The 21,422-nt window shown below is 37.7% G+C and overlaps 1 protein-coding gene across 1 annotated transcript in view; it reads left to right on the top strand.

Annotated features, from left to right (window-relative positions):
* LOC116911635 (contactin-associated protein like 5-1) overlaps window positions 1-21,422 on the top strand; it is a 910,869-nt gene that overhangs the window by 401,636 nt on the left and 487,811 nt on the right. The window contains exons 5-6 of the mRNA XM_032915594.1: window positions 232-435; window positions 8,518-8,702. Coding sequence (XP_032771485.1) covers window positions 232-435; window positions 8,518-8,702 — 389 coding nt within the window. The remainder of the gene's footprint in view (window positions 1-231; window positions 436-8,517; window positions 8,703-21,422) is intronic.

Below are 21,422 nucleotides of genomic sequence, written 5' to 3'. Positions count from 1 at the left end.
ATAATCACTAATAGGTGTTTCTACTTCAGTGTGGCATGTATGATCAGCTTACAAATGAAGGATTCCTTGGACTCTATGTAGGTTGGTTCTATTCTGTGTGCCTCCTTGTAGGAGAGATCGTACAGAATTCAGGAATATTTCTATGAACTGAGCAGCATCAAAGATGAAAAGCAAAAATAGCTGCTGTAGGAAACACACTAATGTATCTTTCTCTCTTCTCTCTGCTCTCAGGATCAGATGTAGCTGACTTTGATGGCCGGAGCTCACTTTTATACAGGTTCAATCAGAAGACGGTGAGCACGCTCAAAGATGTGATCTCCCTGAAGTTCAAGAGCATGCAAGGACATGGGGTTCTCTTCCATGGAGAAGGACAACGTGGAGACCACATTACCCTTGAACTCCAGAAGGGCAGGCTAGCTCTATACTTGAACCTGGGTAAGGTCAGACCTATGCATATAATGTGTATAAGATTGTTGAGGACAGAGGTGAAGCTAGGATATCTTCCTCAAGGACTGCCCCTTCTTTTTGTGTCAGTCTCTCTTTGAATTTGTAGCTTACTGATTTGACCAAGCAGACTGACAAACAAACCCCAGGGATCCTTCTGTCCCTACTTCCCCTTCCTACCCTCAGTCCATGAAGCATGAGTTGCGACTGCTGGCTTTTTATCTGCATTCTAGGGGTTGAATTCAAACCCACAACCTTGTACTGACTTGCCACTCACTGGATATCTGTGGTTGAAAAAAAGGCAAAGTTAATCTGAAGTAGGACAATCTTCATATTTAGGTTTCACAAAGGCTGCAAGTTAGAAATAGAAACACAGGGATAAAGGATACTTTTAAATCACTGAACCCTGAATTATATGTTGTTACAATTGGTTTTCTTCTTTCTAATTTTTTTATAGTTTCAATATAGAAGGGAGATATCTCCAAACTCACAGGTTTAAAGATTAGCTTAGAGGGGAAAACAGTTCTAAACATCATAGCTGCTTTCAGTTTGTGTGTGTGTGTGTGTGTGTGTGTGTGTGTGTGTGTGTGTTTTGTGTTGTAAGAACATTAACAGATGCACATAAATGTGCACACACATGTGGAGCTCTCTGTGTATTATTGCCTTGAGACAAAGTATCTTACTGACCCAAAAGCATATTTGGGTCTAGGTTGGGTGATCAGCAAGTCCTTAAGATCTACCAATTTCTGTTACTGAGTGCTGAGGTTATAAGTAATCATGGTCATGCACACATTTACTACTACTACTACTACTACTACTACTACTACTACTACTACTACTACTACTACTATTATTATTTTTATTATTATTATTATTGGTACATGAGTTGTAAGAATACAAATGCAGGACTGCAGGTGTTCATACTTGACTTTTTTTCAAGGAAACTACAACACATGGGATCATCTTCACACATATCAATTGGAGTCAGTGTTGTGCTATGAAAGGGATCTATTCCATTTTTCTATTTACTTTGTCTTTATGCAAGTAGACAAAGCAATTAATTTCAAATATTTCATTTACACGGTGGTACTTATTTTTTTCTTTCTCTCTCTCTCTTTCTTTCTTTCCTTCTTTCTTTCTTTTGTAGAGATATCACTCTGTGATACCAGACAATATTTCTATGTATGGGAAACTACAGCCTAACTTCTTAATATCTTTTAATCTATATATTTAACATAATTTTTCATAACTCTAAAGTAATTTTTTAAAAAAAATTATATGTACCTAATATATATTACTTTTCATAAAAGCCTTCTATATCCAAAATAATGCAAAACAAAAAAACCCAACCAAGGAACCCAACAAAAACACATAATTGATGGGAAAACAAAACAAAACAAAACATTTGTTTTGTTCTTCTTAGTGAGAGGTACTGTCTGCATATGCTAATGAAAACTAACCCCAAGTCTTTCCTTTGTTAGAATGGCCTGCCCCTTGAAGGGTGAGCCTGGGAACTGAATAGCAGCTGTTCAATAAACAGTATGTTCCTGCCTTTCTACAGTAGAATTTTTTTTCCCTGTCTGAGTGAGCTGTTCCCTGGACTAGCTTCACTGCCAGTAGGTCTGCATTCATTGGACCCAAGTTCTCGCCTGGGGAGAAAAGGAAGGCATTCTATTAAGCCTTCTCATGGAATAAAGGAAAGGAAAGACAGGTCTCGGGAGGTAGGTGCTGAGTTCATTTGTGCACAGAGGAAAACAAAATGACCTCTTCTTTCAGGAAAAAAAAAGCAAACAGATAAAATGTGTGTTGTAGCAAAAAGAAGTGGCTTTTTGTATTTTAAAATTGATAAAATGCATTGATTTATTTTTACTGTTGTGGTGTGTCATGGTACAATTGTCATGGCACAAAGGGCAGAGGACAGTTTGCACGGGTTTGGTCTCACTTTTTTCTATGTGATTGCCTACAATCCCATTAAGGTCAACAAGCTCAATGGCTCATCCCTTTACTCTGCTGAACCATCGTTCTAGGCCCCAGAGGGGCTGCTTTGTGAGATTCCTTTCCTTTTTACCCTTTATTATGTATTAATATAAAGGAGAAAACACATTGTTCTTAGTATTTATTATATAATAGGCAGGAATGTATAGTTTAATACAAGGTACAAGGTCCAAGATACACAGGGACATCAACACAAGCTATATTTTAGTCATCAAGAATGTCCATTGTACAGGTTAGCTCCCAACAGCAAACAATGTAGGCCTTTATTCTGGTCCTTCTTCAGTGGCAGCACCAGTTATCTGCTTGGTCTTCCCAGTAAATATAAGGAAAATAAGTAGGAAGTACCAACACATTTCCAAGATTTATTTGTAAGATTGATGCCTGACATATAAGATGAAAACAAAATATGCTTTGCAGAGTTGACTCTGTTTCTAACTTTCTTGTAATATCACCCTAAGTAACTGAATTCAATCCCCAGTCCCTAACCTTGTACTTGCTTTCAATCCCAGTATTGGGCAGGAGATACAAGCAACCCTGGGTCTTGATAGCCATTCTCCCTAGCTTATTTGGTAAATTGTAAGCCAGTAGCAAACTTTGTTTCAAACAAACAAACAAGGAAAAAAAATCCAAAACAACAAGGTGGAGAATAATTAAAGAACAATACTGGAGATTAAGGCATGTGCACGCGCGCGTGCACACACACACACACAGAACCATACTTGCACACACACACAGAATAACAATAAGGAAGATAGCTAAACTAGAGACAGCACACTGTTCTTCAAGTGGCAGCTTGTTTTATCTACTGTGTGCTGTGATCGTTGGGCAGAACTGGTTCTGTGGTGAAATTTCACTAATAGTTGCCTTGTCCTATTTTCCAAGTATAGTACACAGATTTAAAAAAAAAATTACTCTCTGGGCATGAGATTTTACTCTTCAGTCCATAGGGGTAGAGTGTCTTCCCTCCCAACATTCAAAGGATTCCTTTCAATAGCTATGGCAATCTGCCCTCTGTAGAATTACAAAGGTAAGAACCACACAGGCACATGAAGAATTAAAGAACAGAATGGAGTGGCTGGTGAACTGTGGTTAAGTACTGAGCAGTACATCAATGGAGCATGCAAGTTACTCATCCTTACAAAAGTTCAGTGTTTTTGAACTGAAGTGGAATATTAGGAGATCCCAGCAAAAATAGATTCAGAATAATGAAAATCTTGCCAAAAACAGTAGCAGAGCTAGGTGTCATTTAGGGGCCAGGTTCAGGCTCAGAGGCTAATGCTATAGACTCTATGACAACTTGTTAACACAGTGGCAACTTTCATTAACTCTGCAGAAACCAGTGATCATATATTCTATAGCTCCTTTGAATTTTAGACATCTTATTAATCAATTAACATGTATACATAAAATAATGATCAAATCTTACAAAAGGCCTTTTCTACTTTTCAAGTGTCTACATTCAGCTAGTTTAATATATATGCATATGTATATTACATTTAAGACATATGACAATATTAGCCAGTATTTCCTTTTTGTTTTGTTATATTGGGAGACAAAGGCTCATGCATCCAGACTGGGTTTTAACCTTGCTATGTAGCTGAGAAGGAACTGGAACTTCAGGTCCTTCTACCTTTACCTCTGGACTTCTAAGATTATAGTCACCACATATCTGGTTTATGCAGTGCTGGTCTTAAAACCCAGGATCTTTTGGATATTATGCAATTTGACAATTATAATACTTTGACAATGGAGCCACATCTCCAATCTCCATATATGTTATTTCTAACTATATCCCATGATGACTGTTAATTATGTAAGATCCCATAACTGTACACCTTTGAGTTATGTAGTGTTCTAACACTGTAAATCATATCAAACTATATGTCTGCATCAAACAGTATACTAATAACTATCAGGTAGGTGGTCAATATCTGTGTTTTAAGCTATGAAGGTGATTGTTCAAGGTGATCTTAAGTTCATTAGAACTGATTGTGAAGGAAGACAGATATTTTAGTCACTGTCAACATGTATGAAAAGTTCTTCATAAATTCAATAATTTATGAAATAGGTACATGATAAACTAAGTATTCATTATCTGTTGTTGTGCTAAAATACCTGACCAAAGGATCTTGGGGAAGAAAGGGAGGGAGGGAGGAAGGAAGGAAGGAAGGAAGGAAGGAAGGAAGGAAGGAAGGAAGGAAGGACTTATTATACCTCGTAAGTCATGGGTACAGTCCATCATGGTAGACATGATGTTCATGGCCACATTACATCAGGAGTCAGGAAGCAGAACAAGAGATGAATGTTCATACTCAGTTCACTTTCTCCTCCTGACTCACTCCTGGTCCTCAGCCCACATTACTTGTGCTCCACTTTGAAGGTGGGTCTTTCTACCTCAACCCTGTCTAGAAACTCACTCACAGACATTTACAAACATTTGACTTCTAGATGATTCAAAATTTGGAAAAGCTAGCAGTAAAAGTAAGCAATAAGCTGAATACTATTGGTCTACAGGTTGTACTTTTCATTCACTTCTTCAAAAATATTTCTACTTATCTTCAAGCTTTGTAGCATTAATTAAATCATAGCACCTGTCCACCTACTAAAGCACATCACAGGAAATCATTATGAGAACACCTTTATATGGTAGGAAAGTCAGAGAAGCTAGACAATAGTGAGAAGCATGGACTGAGCAACTCATGCTGGATTTCCAATTACAGAATTTATTATGTTAGTGATACCTAGTGAGTTGGCCTATCATTTTAAGAAGGCAGGTGGTGCTGACATGGGATCAAGTCATATGGAATGCATTCCCTTGGTTATAGTGTTCTCACTTGGGCCCTTAGGAGACCACTCATGAGTCCTGCATGTAATAAAACCCTGATACACCACCATGTCTTCCCTGTCCTGGAAAACCTAAACAGCTGTTAAGTCAAGTAGGGCTGAGCATTAACTGATTTTTAAGGTCTTTGTGTAAGTTAAACAGCTTTTATGCAAACAACCATGTATTATTTTTTTCTGAGTTGTGATGAGGAATGATTGAAACAATGTATGGAAGTGTTTAGAGATATAGCCCAGTGGTTAAGAGCACTACTTTTTCTTGGAGAGAACTGGAGTTGGGTCCTGGGATCTATGTCAGAGCTCTCATACCTGTCTACAATTCTAGCTCCAGGAGATCCAATGCCTTCTTCTGGCCTTCATGGATTCACAGAGATCCACATACAACAAAATAATGAATTGTTTAAAAATACAAAAGCAATATGAGTAATACCATTACCTATGTAAGAAAATTGATAAGTTTGAAAACATGATTATTAAGTAAAGTGTTTGCTGCTCAGGATGAGTGTCTGATTGTTGGCCTGTTCACCTTCAGAATCCATAATGAAAGACTGGGCTTGATAGCAAAAGTTGTAAACTCAGGACTGTAGAGGCAGAAACAGGTAGAATCCTGGAATCCTCTGTACACACTCACACACACACACACACACACACATTCTAATCATAAATACTTAAGGTGCTGACTTAGAGATGTCTCAGCCATTAAAAGCACATTTGCTTTTACAGAGGAACTGAGTTCAATTCTGAGGACCCACATGGCAGCACACAACCTTGGATTAATTCTAGTTCCAAGGAACTCAATGTCCTTCATGGACTAATAGTATTTATTGATGTTTTTGCATAGCTATGTTTTTTTATGCACTTGCCCATTTCTATTCTACTTGTTTAAACCAAATGTTTAGAATTTTAAGTTATTAGATATCATATTTAATGATATTTTAAATATCATTAGATATTCTATTTTTATTCATCTAAAATATAGTTTTCACTCATTAATATTTACAATATTAGAACTTCATATATGGTACTTTAACGTCTATCATATCTTTTTGTTTATTTTACATGTATGTTTAATCTTTATCCAAACTACTGAACATTGTGTTCATTATTAAAATCATTAGCCTTTTTTTCAGTGATTTACTAATTTATTCTTGTAGAATACATTTTCAGAAAGCAAATGACTAGGGCCAAGATGTAATGCTCCCTGTTCTGACTTGGACTTCACCATGTAGATTGTTTTGTCTGCACTTCAATAACCCTTGTTTTAAAGATGTCCATCTGAGATAGCATATTAACAGGAATCAGATAGCGCAGACTGTCTACCTTCCTGAATAAAGCAAGAAACATCTGGGTTTATAAATGCAAAATGAATTAATGGTAAAACAGGCTAGGGTATTTCTTCTGATCTCAAAGTGGGGATGGGTTGTTACGAAAAAGGAAATTATGGTGATTCCTTTTTCTTTTCTGTTTTTCATATGTTCACATGTTAAACATGTGTGGGCAGAGTTTTCCTTTGTTTGTTTGTGGGCACACATGCATGTGGGTGATAATGCATCTGTATGAACATGCAAATGGAAGCCCACCATTGATGTTGAAAATCATCCATCATTGTACTTCATCTTTATTAATCAAGGAAGGGTCTCTCAGTTCAACCCAGATCTCCATAAGATGGGGTGTCTTGTGAGGCAGTTTACACTGGAATACTCAGTCTCCACTGTCCAGGGCTGGAATTACAGTGAGTCACCACATGAATTTACTAGGGTTTCTAGTGATCTCTAATCTGGTTCTGGAGCTTGCAAAGCAAGAACTTAGACTCCTGAGCTATTTCCCCAGCCCTCAAATAATGAGTCTCAATAAAAACTATATTCAGTACGAAAGTAACTGAAAGAGAAAAGCAACATTCAAAAAGTCATAGAACAGGAAGATAACCTCAAAGTTTATACTGACAAAATCCAAATTGTTGTCAAACAAATGGTCAAATGTCAGAGAATATGGTTTATAAGAATGAAGAGATTGCTCAACTCTATACCAAGAGGAATACACACTAAGTGACTTAGAGAGGTGGCTCAATGGGTCAAGTGTTTGCCACATAAATGTGAGAATCTGAATGTGGATCGCCAACACCTGCTTAAAGCCAGACTATCTATAACTTTGTAAAAGTTTTTACTGCAGGATGAGAGAAAGAGATAAGAGAGAATCTCCAGAGGTTTATAGGATGGTTACTCTGGGATATTAAGGGACAAACAAGATACCCTGTGTGAAGCAAATTGGAAGGTGAAGACTGATGTTCAAGGTTGTCTGTGACTTCCAAAGGTGGATCTTAGTACACATACATACACACACACACACACACACACACACACACACTTAATGTGTTAAAATTACTCAGAAATATAATTGTGCATAACAGATAGTCATAAATTATAGCAGGAGTTTAAGTTGGCATAACTTTTAAAGATGCTTAAACAACAGCAGACATTAAATTTTACATTTCTGCTAAACTAACCTTCTTTCTGTGCAGTAATCTTATACAGAGTCTGGGAGGGCACTGGTAGGGTTGTCAGTCAGCCTTCCTCTGCTGAAGATCCTTACACACACACACACACACACACACACACACACACACACACACAATTTATAAAGATTTAAAAATACATGACAGCTTCAGATTAATTTTCAGACAAAATCTGTGTGATAGTGGCAGCCATTACCTTTTTGGTGGAGGGACTTAGTTCATACAGTAAGTAGTTAAAAGTTGCATCTGAAATGTTGAGGGTTTTTTTGTTTGTTCTGTTTGTTTTTCTGTTCCTTTATGCACAGTCACACTCTTTATGGCCACTGGCTTGCTCCAAAGTTGGTCAAGATCTGCTTTCTTCATTCACAATCCTCAAAAGTCGATTTGTGTATATTTAATTGCTTTTTTTAAACATAGAAACTTCTTTTAATTTTATTCCTGTGGCCAATAGTATAAACATTCCTGTCACCATGCAAATGCTGATGTCCTGGAAACCTGGGACAGCTTATGTTTTCTGTCAGTAGAGTCTGGACCTGGGCTCTGAAATCAGAGGGAATAACCTATGTATGACTCCTAGTAAATGGCCAGTAATATGCAAGGTAGAAGGACAGCTCTAGCTGGGTTTGTTTGAAGAAGCCTCAGGTAACCAGCAATCAGTGCTGTTGATGGGTAGGATTCAAAGATGCTGTAGCTAAGACTCCATTCTTTTCTTCCTCCCTGTTCAGATGACAGCAAAGCTCGGCTGAGCAGCACAGTGCCCTTGGTCATCATGGGTAGCCTTCTAGATGATCAGCATTGGCATTCAGTTCTCCTGGAGCGAGTGGGCAAGCAGGCAAACTTCACTGTGGACATGAACACACAACACTTCCAGACCAAGGGTGAGACAGATGCTCTGGACATAGACTATGAGGTGAGTTTGTCCTTCCCATGGGTTCCCAGGAATAAAGGGAGGTCTGTAAATAGAGTGCTTAAGCACCTTCGTCTGGGTTAGGCTACAAGGGAGGAGTTTCCCAGGAAGATCTGCACTGAGGTCTAGAAATGCTTTGGTCAAGCTTTGTTTCCCTGATAAGGTATCAAATGTATAAGTTGAAAATCAATACTTCTGTTTACTCACCATGAATATATGTGTATGTATGTATGCACCTGTATTTGTATGTTTATGTGTATATATGTATACATGCATACATGCATAATGTATGTATGCATGTATGTATGTATATATGTATTCTACTATACTCTGTCCAAAAAAAATGGCAAAAAGTGGTTTATTTCGTTTTTATGATTCCTGATTAGAATCCAAAATTTCGGAGAAGTGAAAGCAAGAACTGGAATCCTAGTCAATCACAATTCATGCACAGTGAAGAGAAAAGAAAATAAATGCATTTTTCTCCCTTGTTTATTCTCAAGTAGGTTTCTTAACATTTGTGCAGTACAGGGCCCAACCCACATGATTTCAGAGACCACATTCAGAGTGATTCTCCCTACCTTGATCAGCCATCAAAACAATCTCCCTATAGACCAGAAAGAGCTCGTCTAAAAAAGGCTCAATTGATTCTCTCTCAGGGTGATTCTAAGTTGTAGCAAGTGGACATTTAAAGCTAACAATAAATATGTACATGTGTCTTTAAATTTGTACATATATGTGGTGTGCTTATGTGTGTGTGTGTGTGTGTGTGTGTGTGTGTGTGTGTGTGTGTAAAAAACAAAAAAATTGCAGAATTGGTTTCTGAGAGTACCCTGGCTGTCAAGCTCTCTTTCGAGTTCTGGCTCCAGAAGGGCATTAGAACTAGCACTAATTTATCTCAGTGGCTCCATGATGCCCCTATCTACTTTTTGACCTGCTGTCTGTGAGCCATCCAAACATGACACCCTGTCAGGCTGCCCTACCCTCATTCACAGCTCTCTTGACTGGTTTCCACCATGCCAAGCATATACATCCCAACTCTGTGGTGGGCCGGGTGCATCTGGCCACCATACACTCTCTTGAACTCAATTAAGTCACCACATGAAAGAGCACACCACACAATAAACTCATCCAATTGCTAAGATGTAATTTGCCCATCTAGACAACATAAAATACTGTGCACATCCATCTCTTAAGGATAAACACTACAATCTGTAATATGTGCAGAGAAGAATCATTCATCCTTGAGCAATTTCCATTAGTTGGAATAATAAAAGTTACAGAAAATACCAAGAAAATCTCAGCATGAGCTAGCAAGATGGCTCATCCAGTAAAGGGATATGTTGTCAACCCTGATGACTTGAGTTTAATTCTCAGAGTCACATACTAGAAGTCTAATTTAAAAATTTCAGGTGTTTTAAACTCTGGGTTTTCAGAAGACCTCATTAACTGTTAGGTTATAACTGTGTTAGAAACTGAACCCAGATCCCTGGTGGAAAATATCAGTGAAATGTATCAAACTACACCACAAAAAAAGGGCACAGATCTTGTAGTTCAATAGTTTGTGTACCATAAAGTAGGGTATCCAATGGACTGTAGAGAGAAGGATGGGTCTCTTGGGGTGGGGGCAGAAGGAGACAGGACATTTTGTTCAGAGAAAGAGGTACAAGATTTCCAGCAGGAGACTCCAATTAGTCTTGAAAGAAGGATCCAGTTAACCTAACTAAAAGCTGTATTAGTTAGTGTTTTGCCTCTATTAACAGACACCAAGACTAAAGCAACCCTTATAAGGGAAATATTTAATTATGTCTGGCTTACAGCTTCAGAGGTTCAGTCTATTATCATCATGGCAAAATCATGGCAGTGTCCAGAGAGCCATGGTACAGGAGGAGCTGAGAGTTCTATGTCTTTATTTGAAGGCTTCTAGGAGAAGACTGCCTTCCACATTGCTAGGAAAAAGGATTTAAGACACATATCTACAATGACATACTTCCTCAGCCAAGGCCACACCTACTCCAAGAAGGCCCCATGTACTCCAATAAGGCCACGCCTCTTAATAGTGTCACTCATTGGGCCAAGAAAATTCAAAACACCACAGAAGATAAGTTGTAGGTGGTATGTACCAGGCTCCAAATCAGGAACGTCAAGAAACATGGTGTGTAAGGTTTAAAACAGTAACAGTGCTTTGCAGAAATTTGTAAAGTACAGGAGGACCAAAGGTTAGATTTTCAGAAATTTTGAAAGTTGCTTAGTAGACACTTTCATTATTAAAACATAAGCTGCATAAATATGATTAAACGAGTTGAGCATTATATTAAATAAAACATTTTTGAAGAAATACATTTGTTAATTTGTAATTATATTACCATGTAGTCATTTCTCATTTACCTCTTTACACACCAGAATTGCTGTAACTGCTTTGTCTGGAGAAGGTAGTATATCAAGATGATGATAAGCACTGCAAGCTCAGGTTTGACTCATTGTTTTATAGATGTCCCAGGCCAGGAATCAGCAAACCTTATTTATGTCTGATTCAAAGCCCATTTTCTATGGCTTAGTTGGTGAAGATCAATATGTATGTGTGTGTGTGTGTGTGTGTGTGTGTGTGTGTGTGTGTGTGTGTGTGTATGTATCTGTTCCTTGGGTTTGAACCTGCAGGCATTCATATGCTAGGAGGCTATTCTATCAGTAAGCTATATCATCAGTCCTTTTTCATTTTTAAAATTAATTTTATTTAAAATCATCATATTAAGACAGGAGTCATGTAGCCCAGACAGGTTTTGAACCTTCTTATACTACAAATCCATCCTCCTCTACTTCTTGAGTACTTGGTATGCACTTTCCAATCCCCTCCGTGTGGTGCTAATAATCTAACTTTACCAAGAAAGCTATATCACCAGCCCCTATTTTTTTAAAATTCAAAAAATATGCCACTCATTATCTGCCATTACTGATTAAGTGAGATTATAGCCTATTAGACTACTTTTTGGCATTCTTAAATGCTAAAAAAAGAAAAGGAAAATAAAGAAAACATGTGATAAAGATTTAAATTATAGATAAAATTTTAGAAAATTATATTGTAAAGGTTCAAAACCATTCTATAAAAAAATGCTTGCCATGCTACTATATAACAAAAGCAAATACATTGTTTATCATTACTAAGTCATATGCAACAGATTCTTTATTCAAAATAAGCTCGTGAATTTGTCACACACACGTATACTTATACTTGTAAATACTTGTCCAGTGCCTCTCTGTGTGTGTGCCTGTGCTTGTGTGTGTGTGTGTGTGTGTGTGTGTGTGTGTGTAAGTGTCCCTCAGGTAGGACAGCAAAATTCTAAACCATTACTACCATTTGCATGGGACAATGAGAGTCAGCATATAGGAATAAGCTACAGGATACAGAGAGAAGCTGAGTGAATATATATTGCCCTTGAAGAGGACTTGAGTTTAATAGTAGCATACATATGGGGTGACTCACAACTGCCTGTGTCTCCAGCCACAGGGAATCTTATACCGTACCCTGGCTTCTTCAGATATTTACACTCACATTCACAAATTCCCCCTTTAGAAATATACAAATACCCTATTTTTAAAAATAAAAAGGGTATGTCAAAACTATCTGATGAAATATATATAAGCCTTTATAGGTAATGTAAATCATAGTAAATAAAGAACACTGAACAACCATTACAGAACATGTTGTAATTCTAAATATTTGTTTTAGGGGACAGGCCATTTATAACTACTAAAAATATATTAAATAGAACCATCTCAGGCTTCATCCAGATCTACTGAGTCAGAAATTCTGGGTGAGGGATTCAGTTGTCTATGCTCAGAAATTTTGAAGTCAATTTTTGAGACCCTCTATTGTCTAAAGACCATATCTTGCCTCTTTCTGTCTCTGTCTCTGTCTCTCTCTTTCTCTCTCTGTTTCTGTCTCTCTCTATCTCTGTTTCTCTCTCTCTCTCTCTCTCTCTCTCTCTCTCTCTCTCTCTCTCTGTTGCAAAGATTACATGTAGCTTGGGCTTACTCATGAGTGAAACAAATATGTGAATGATGTTTGGATAATTGTCAAGTTATGTTAAATGTGAAGTTGACAAGGTCTACAATCATCCGGGAGCCAGCCTACAAGCAAACCTATAAGTGATTATCTAGATTAGGTTAACATGTGTGTAATGTTGATTTTTTTGTTCAGGGTTACTATTACTATGATAAAACACCATGACCAAAACAGTTTGTAGACAAATAAAGTTTATTTTACCATATACTTCCAATTATCTGTCTATCATCATGGGAAGTCAAGAATGAAAGACAAGGCAGGAACAAGGCAGCAGAGAGCCTCAAGAAACCATGCTTACTGGCTTGCTCCTTGAGCCTTACTCAGACAGCTTTGCTATGTATGTCAGGTCCAGGGCCACCACCCCATGAGTGACACCACTCACTGTGAGATGGGATTTCCAATAACAATCATCAACCAAGGCAATGTTGTACAAGCTTCTCCACAAGCAAATTTTGAAGGGGAAAAATTTTTATAAGGATCACTTTGTCCCAGTGACCATAGTTTATGTTAAGTTGACATAAAAGCAGCCAGATCATAGAGTTTCTTAAATTAATTTTGCTAGGAAGCCATCTCTGAGAATGTCACTCTCCCATGGGATAAGATGGTAACCTATATTATAAGGAAAATCTGAGCTGAGTACAAACACTATCATTCTGTTTCTGTCTCATGGCTGTGGATACCATGTGATTATTGAGCCAACTCATGCTCCCCTTACTGGGATTTTCCTTCCATGATGGATTGTATACCTGAATGATGAGCAGAAATAAATCCTTCCTTCCTGAAGTTGGTTTATCAGGGTATTTTATGAGCAAAAGAAAATAAACTATAAGGGACTGCTAGGCAGTGAATAGGAAACACTTGAACAAAATTTAAGACCCTGGTGGTATAGGGGAATAAAATTAAGGAAAAAGAAATAATGGAAAAATTAGGAACAGTAAGTTTTTCTTTTTCCAGTCGTCATCACAAGCCTTAAGAAACCTTCTTTTCTTTGATGCCAACTTCTGTTCAGTATTGTAGATAATATATGTCATTCAGTAACTTCAAAAAACACATTGACATCATTTAACTCAAAATGCAAGATACCGAATAGGTATTTTTGAATTGCTGGAAAATCTTTGAGTGCCCATAAATTTCCTATGGCAACTTGTTTAATTGATTAAAGAAACAAAAGAGATCACAGTGAATTAGATATTCCTCAAACAAAGTGACACGACATCTTTAAAGAACATGAAGGCAACATTAAGAAAGAAAAACTATAAAGTACTTATTTACTCTCACCATTCTTTTTCTAAGTATTTTAATGATCATGGTCACTGTTCTAAAATGTATTTTATTACCTACTTTACTATTCATTTACTATCCTGTTTGTCCATGTATGATCTCATTAGTATAGATAGTTTATGAGTTCACAGCTGTGTGACATTGAAATTAATGTTAGGGAAACTTAGATAGGTCCCTCAGTTTTTGAAGTTGAAACTTCTTCCTTTAGGTGTGTCTTTCCTACATGAAAAGACAATTCTTAAGGGTGAAAAACCTTCAAATATTCTTCTCCAGTAATGACAGCTTCAGGATCCTCAAAATTTTGCCTCAATTTGCAGACAGGTGGCTCTAGGCATCATAAAAAAGACATACCGAGGATGGTGGCAGACTCCAGTTGCACTGGATGACAAGAATTATATGTCAGACATCTCAAGCCTTGAAGAAGCACCTCAAAGGGGGTATAAGTAAGAAAGATCCTTTTGGGTGGAGAGCAATGTTCTATTTAGCTCTTTACCACCCACAAGCTCGTATGAACTTAGAAACACAACATTTTAGTTCCTCAAAAGCAAAACCATTGCAGCTCTTTGAATGAGCTGGACACAGCTGTTCATGTTGAGAGTGGTTTCCATCACAGTGCTTTCTGTTAAATAGAAACCACCCTCTAGCCTCTGACCTGAGCTCTGTGTACACATGAGATGTGAACTCCAAAGTTGGGAGGATATTGAGGTCTCTTCATAGGACCCACTGTCAGATCTCCAGGGCTAATTTTATTATGCAATTCTATCTTTATTTACAAACTTTACCAAAATGTGTCACTGAGGGTAGTGCTTTGAGATTTAAACAAATCCAAGCCTTTTTCAACTCTCCTTATGCTTTCTCCCTATGCTTATGTATCAACATATAAGGCAGCTGGCTGCCTGCTACTGTGCTCCTCTCCATAATGGTCCTGGACTCTAAACCATTGGACCATGAGTTCCAATAACCTCTTTTTTCTATAATCTGCCTTGGTCACAGTATCATATCACAACAGTATCAAGGTAACTAAGACAGCATTATGGATTTCATCAAGAGACTGTATGGCATTTTGTGGATCATTCAGAATGACTAAGAAGTTTGCCTCTATCTGCTTCCCAGATGCAATATAAATCAGGCCTTACAGAAAGCTGTCAAACAGGGAGGAGCACAGAGAGGACAAACAGCTCCTAGGAATGTCTTTCAAACTCCAATCACTGAAACTATCAACTCCAAATGATGGAATAAAATGACAGCATTTCTCTTTCTTTCCAGCCTGTATCGAGAAGCAGTTTAGGACTTTTATTGTCTGATATCCTACTAGTTTAAGAAGTCCTTTTTATTGATGATTCATAAAACCATTTTAAAAAGACATGGTTATATCAACTGTTCCATACACAGTAGGGGAAAAATTCACAAAAATGAAAATCAACTTAAATGAATGGAAAAATAAAAGTATTAACCAAACAAAACCCCCAAATTAGATTAAACTAAAAGGGCTGAACATTAAAAACAAAAACAAACACAAACAAACAAACAAACCCCAAAACCTATAGAGGGCTCAGTTAAACGTATATAATGTTGTTGAAGCAAACCCAAGCTGAATTCGCAGCATACACAAGTGTAGCTTTCAACTCTTTGCAGCTCGAGCTCCAGAGGATTTGATGCGATCTTTGGAGCAAATGTGATCATATACAAGCACACATACACACACACACACACACACACACACACACACACACACACACACACACACACACACTTAGACCTATAGTTTTTCTTTAAAAATCTCTGAAATTGCATGTGTGAGCTGGAGATGGCAGCACACATCTGCATTCCCAACACTCGACAGTCACAGGTACGATGACTAGGCATTAACTCTCAGCTATGTAGTGCTCATGACTAGCCTGGACTAACTGAGATTCTCGAAAAATGAAGAAGTAATTTATACTGGCCAAACAATGAAGTAGAGAGGATTGCAAACAAACAAACAAACAAACAAAAAAGCAAATAAAAAATAAAGAAGAAAGAAAGATAATAGGAGAGAGACTTGTTGGAAAATGGGAGAAAGGTATATGAAATGATTATGGTAAAATATGATTAATATATATTATATATAATAATTGTAAGGGGATGAATTAACAATACTGAATACATATTCCATTATATTCATACAAGTTTATGATTAAGTTTATACAAATTTCTGAGAAAATAAAATAAAGTTTGAAAATAATTTGAAGACATGGAGGTCCTTTTTTTTTGTTGTTGTTGTTTTCCTTAGGTGTTTTCTTCCCTCCTTGAAATTTCATTGCAAATACCAAGTCCTGTGATTATAAAGGTGCCTTATTTTTATTCCTCTTAAGTAGCTTGTCTTGTCTTTTTATTTATTCTTAAAAAGACAATTTTGTTTATGTTCTTGGCAAACCAATGAGTTTAATTAGGGTTCCTTATAGGAGTATGGGGTTATCAGTGGCTATATCACTAAGGAAAATGTCGGTCCAGTTCCTGCTCCCAGCAACCATTAACTGCCTACAAATTCTTTTTTTTTTTTTTTTTATTTTTGTTAACTTGACTATTTCTTATTTACATTTCGAGTGTTATTCCCTTTCCCGGTTTCCAGGCAAACATCCCCCTAATCCCTCCCCCTCCCCTCCTTATGGGTGTTCCCCGCCCCATCCTTCCCCCATTGCTGCCCTCCCCCCAACAATCACGTTCACTGGGGGTTCAGTCTAAGCAGGACCAAGGGCTTCCCCTTCCACTGGTGATCTTACTAGGATATTCATTGCTGCCTATGAGGTCAGAGTCCAGGGTCAGTCCATGTATAGTCCTTAGGTAGTGGCTTAGTCCCTGGAAGCTCTGGTTGCTTGGCATTGTTGTTCATAAGGGGTCTCGAGCTCCTTCAAGCTCTTCGAGTTCTTTCTCTGATTCCTTCAACAGGGGTCCTGTTCTCAGTTCAGTGATTTGCTGCTGGCATTCGCCTCTGTAATTGCTGTATTCTCGCTGTGTCTCTCAAGAGAGATCTACATCCAGCTCCTGTCGGCCTGCACTTCTTTGCTTCATTCATCTTGTCTGATTGGATGGCTGTATATGTATGGGCCACATGTGGGGCAGGCTCTGAATGGGTGTTCCTTCTGTGTCTGTTTTAATCTTGGCCTCTCTATTCCCTGCCAAGGGTATTCTTGTTCCCCTTTTAAAGAAGGAGTGAAGCATTCACATTTTGATCATCCGTCTTGAGTTTCATTTGTTCTAGGCATCTAGGGTAATTAAAGCATTTGGGCTAATAGCCACTTATCAATGAGTGCATACCATGTGTGTTTTTCTGTGATTGGGTTACCTCACTCAGGATGATATTTTCCAGTTCCAACCATTTGCCTAAGAATTTCATAAAGTCATTGTTTTTGATAGCTGAGTAATATTCCATTGTGTAGATGTACCACATTTTCTGTATCCATTCCTCTGTTGAAGGGCATCTGGGTTCTTTCCAGCTTCTGGATATTATAAATAAGGCTGCTATGAACATAGTGGAGCATGTGTCTTTTTTATATGTTGGGGCATCTTTTGGATATATGCCAAAGAGAGGAATAGCTGGATCCTCGGGCAGTTCAATGTCCAATTTTCTGAGGAACCTCCAGACTGATTTCCAGAATGGTTGTACCAGTCTGCAATCCCACCAACAATGGAGGAGTGTTCCATGGAGGTCCTTCTAAGTGTGACACAGATTCCACAAGAGTAGTTAGGGTTCACTCAGTTTTACCCCATCGTATAATATGGCATATTCACATGTTCATAAGGAAGACATAAGTATGATGTACTTTATTCTTGGTTTATAATATATACAAATAAGATATGATTATATCATTCAAGTGAGACATGGTTTACCACACCCAAATTTATTTTATTAAAATTTGTTCACAGTTATAAAAATAAATATAGCGGTGATATATGCTAGGAAATAAAAATAAAAATAGAGTGTTAAGAAAAGAAAGAAAGGGGCTGGAGAGATGACTGAGAGGTTAAAAGCACTGGCTGAGTTCAATTTCTTGCAACCACATGGTGGCTCACAGCCAACTACATTAGTATCTTGTTCCCTCTTCTGGCTTTTAGGCGTACATGCAGGCAGAACACTTCATAATAAAGAAAAAGAAAAAGAAAAAGAAAAAGAAAAAGAAAAAGAAAAGAAAGAAAGGAAAAGAAAAAGGGAAAGCAGTTAAGCAGCTAGTTACTTTTATAATAGTCGTGCCACTATTTCACTAGTGGGTATATCTTGCCTGGTAAGTCATTACAGGAGCTCACAGGATTCATGGCTGAGTAAACCACTGATGCCTCAGGTACTGTGAAGGCTATCTGCTAAGAAGTCAACTTATTCTTCTTTTATCATCCAAAGACCAAAGTGTACATGCTGTCAGCAGTAAATCATACCATCAAGTTCTGGAGTCTAACCAAGAATAAAGTGGTAGCTTATATCATTTTTGGGGATTCTGATGGAAAAATTGTCCATAGTCCAGAAGTCTTGGTAGTTAAAACTTATGGTCAGCCATGCATTAGAGTTGCTTACCAGAGTGTCACAATTACTTTGCATGTAGCCACACAGACAAAAACTCATTCTAGGGCTCATCTGAACTATGGTAGGGTGTCCCTTGGTCACACGGGATAAGAGATTATGATGGCCAGTGAGATGGTTGCTCTTTCTACTCAGGTCTATAACCTGGAGGCTTTAAGGAGTTCCTTATTTAGATTATGATGGAGACTTGGTTTTCATAATCCTCCTCTTAGAGTTGATGTGCATCTATAAAGTCTAAGTGTAGTATACTTGTGGTTCCTCCAAAATGTTAATCTCTCAGTTCAAATGATGAGCATTTGAACTCTCCCTGTTTCATGATGATATTAACAGACAAGGGAAGGTGTATGGAAAACCATAGTGATTGGAATTTTGCTCTCTTTATGCAAATCAAAACTAGCTCAACTCAAAGTTAATTCTTATCATAACTGTTTTAAAAAAATCTTTTCTTTTGCTGATCTAAACTATGGTAGGATTACTATGCAGAACCATGCAAAACTTAATGTACTCAGTAGAAGAAATGAAAGGGTCCTGTGTGTTCTGATATGGCAGCAACTGTCATCATCTCTTACACACAAACACACACACACACATACATACTCACACACACACATATATGTATTCATATGTATATATTTATATGTGCATTATATCAATGTATATGTGTGTACACATATATTCACACATACATGTCTATATACATATACACAGAAATACATATGTACATACATACATATGTGCAAACATACATATGTACAGGCACATGAGATATTCTCTGTGTAGTCTGGGCTATTCTGAAAATGCATACACAAACAAACAAACACACACACACACACACACACACACACACACACACATATTTTTTCCAGTTTTTTGAGAGACACTCTGAGCTAGCCCAAGCTGCTAGCACTGAACTAACAGTGTGATTGATGATCATCTTGATTTCCCAATCCTGCATTTACCTTCCAAGCTCTGGGATTGCAGATGCACTACCATACCCCATTATTTGCAATGATGCAGATGAAATCTAGGAGCTCATATGGGCTATGCAAACTGAGCTTCATCCCAGTCTCACATAAGAAATTGATAAAAGTTCCACATGCTCTGAGCCTGTCCTTTCTGCAGCTGTTGCTATTGTTTGGCACCTCCTACTTTCCTCACCATCTGTACGTGATTAATGGGCTTGCCTGGACACTAAGTAATATTTATCTGTGATTAGAATGAATATAAATTCCCAGAAAAATGGTTTTCAAGACAATGTGAAGTATAATTGCTATTGGTGTTTTTCTTCCTTGGGAACTAGGCTAGCCTGAAAGGACTACATAAGGAATACATAAAATATAAAGAAAACAAAATAAAATGTAAATGAGAAGATACAAGAGAGAACAAGAGTTGGGTGGGGTGGATCCTCAATGTGTATAATATTTGAACTCTTGTATTAGTTTCTCTGCTACTGATGTGCTGAAATCCTCTGACTAAAGTAACATAGGGGAGAAAGGGTATAATTTGGCTTACAGTACCTGAGGGATACCATCCATCATTTTGGACAAGTCACATCAGCAAGAGCATGAGTCTAGTCTAGCATCTGCAGTGTAGAAGCAAGGAGCAAATGAAATAGGCCCAGCCTATAGAACCATCCCAAGTACATACTTCCTCCAGGCTCCATCTCCTAAAGTTTTCAGAACTTTCTTAAGCAGCAAAACCATCTAGAAACATGTGAGCCTCTGAGGATGTTTGGTATTTCCACCCAATTATTTAACCTTTAAATAAACCCTGCAAGGGATGTAATCCATGATGTATCATAAATGAAGCTCTAAGACCCAGGGAGAGGAAAGCATCTTCACCCCTCTTTCTCTGGTAGTCACAAAGTAAAAGATACAAGATGCCGAGAGATTCACTGGGGCATATGGCTGCTATCTTAGAGATAGGAGATGAATGGTGTAGCTGGGTTGAACACTTTCTGGGAAAGACAAGATTTTTTTAAAGTCATCCCATTCTTAATTTTTCAATTTAAAATTGTGATGTTTGGTTCTGTTTGTTATGTAATTATTTGAATGTTATAATTGAAATTGTTTAAAATGTTTACCTCATGGGGCTTGTATGTATGAATATAATAATCCCAGGACTAAAAAAAAAAAAAAAAACAGAGACTATTTGATCCCTAGAGCTTGCTGGAAAACCATTCTAGCTTAATACATAAACTCCAGGTTCAGTGAGTCTATCACTAAACACTTAAAAATAAAATAAAAAAGAATTGAATGACTTGTATCTCACTAGGCTCAGTAGTAAAAACACTTGCTGCCAAGCCAAATGACCTCCTGCATTATTCCCTGAGTCCTATATTGTGTATACCCAGAACTGACTCTCAGTTGTTTCCAAGCTCCTATTCTCCTCTGAGCTGGTGGAGCCCTTTCTGGGTATCCCCCCCATCCTGGCACATCAAGTTTCTGTGACGCTAGGTACATCCTCCTTCCCACTGAGTCCAGACAAGTCAGCCCACCTAGAAGAACATATCCCACATAAAGGAAACAGGATTTGGATTAGCACATGTTCCAGTTTCTTGTGAACCACATGAAGACCAAGCTGCCCATCTGCTACATATAAAGAAGACACACGCTAATATGTGTTAAAAGTAAATGAAAAAAATGACATTAAACATACAGAAAGTCTTTTAATATTGGCATAATATCAAGAAAGCCCATTCCACCTCTCCTTTATTGTTCTTTCAATGCTGGAGGTTGAATTGATGGCCTCATGCATGTAAGGCAAGTGTCTGACTGCTCAGCTCTCACCCCAGATAAGGTTGGTTTGGATGGTGCTCTGGGGCAGGGTT

This window comes from Rattus rattus, chromosome 10 (genome assembly GCF_011064425.1).
Source record: "Rattus rattus isolate New Zealand chromosome 10, Rrattus_CSIRO_v1, whole genome shotgun sequence".
Lineage (NCBI taxonomy): Eukaryota > Metazoa > Chordata > Mammalia > Rodentia > Muridae > Rattus > Rattus rattus.
Note: the sequence above shows the minus strand (reverse complement) of the source record. Positions and strands in the feature narration are given on the sequence as shown.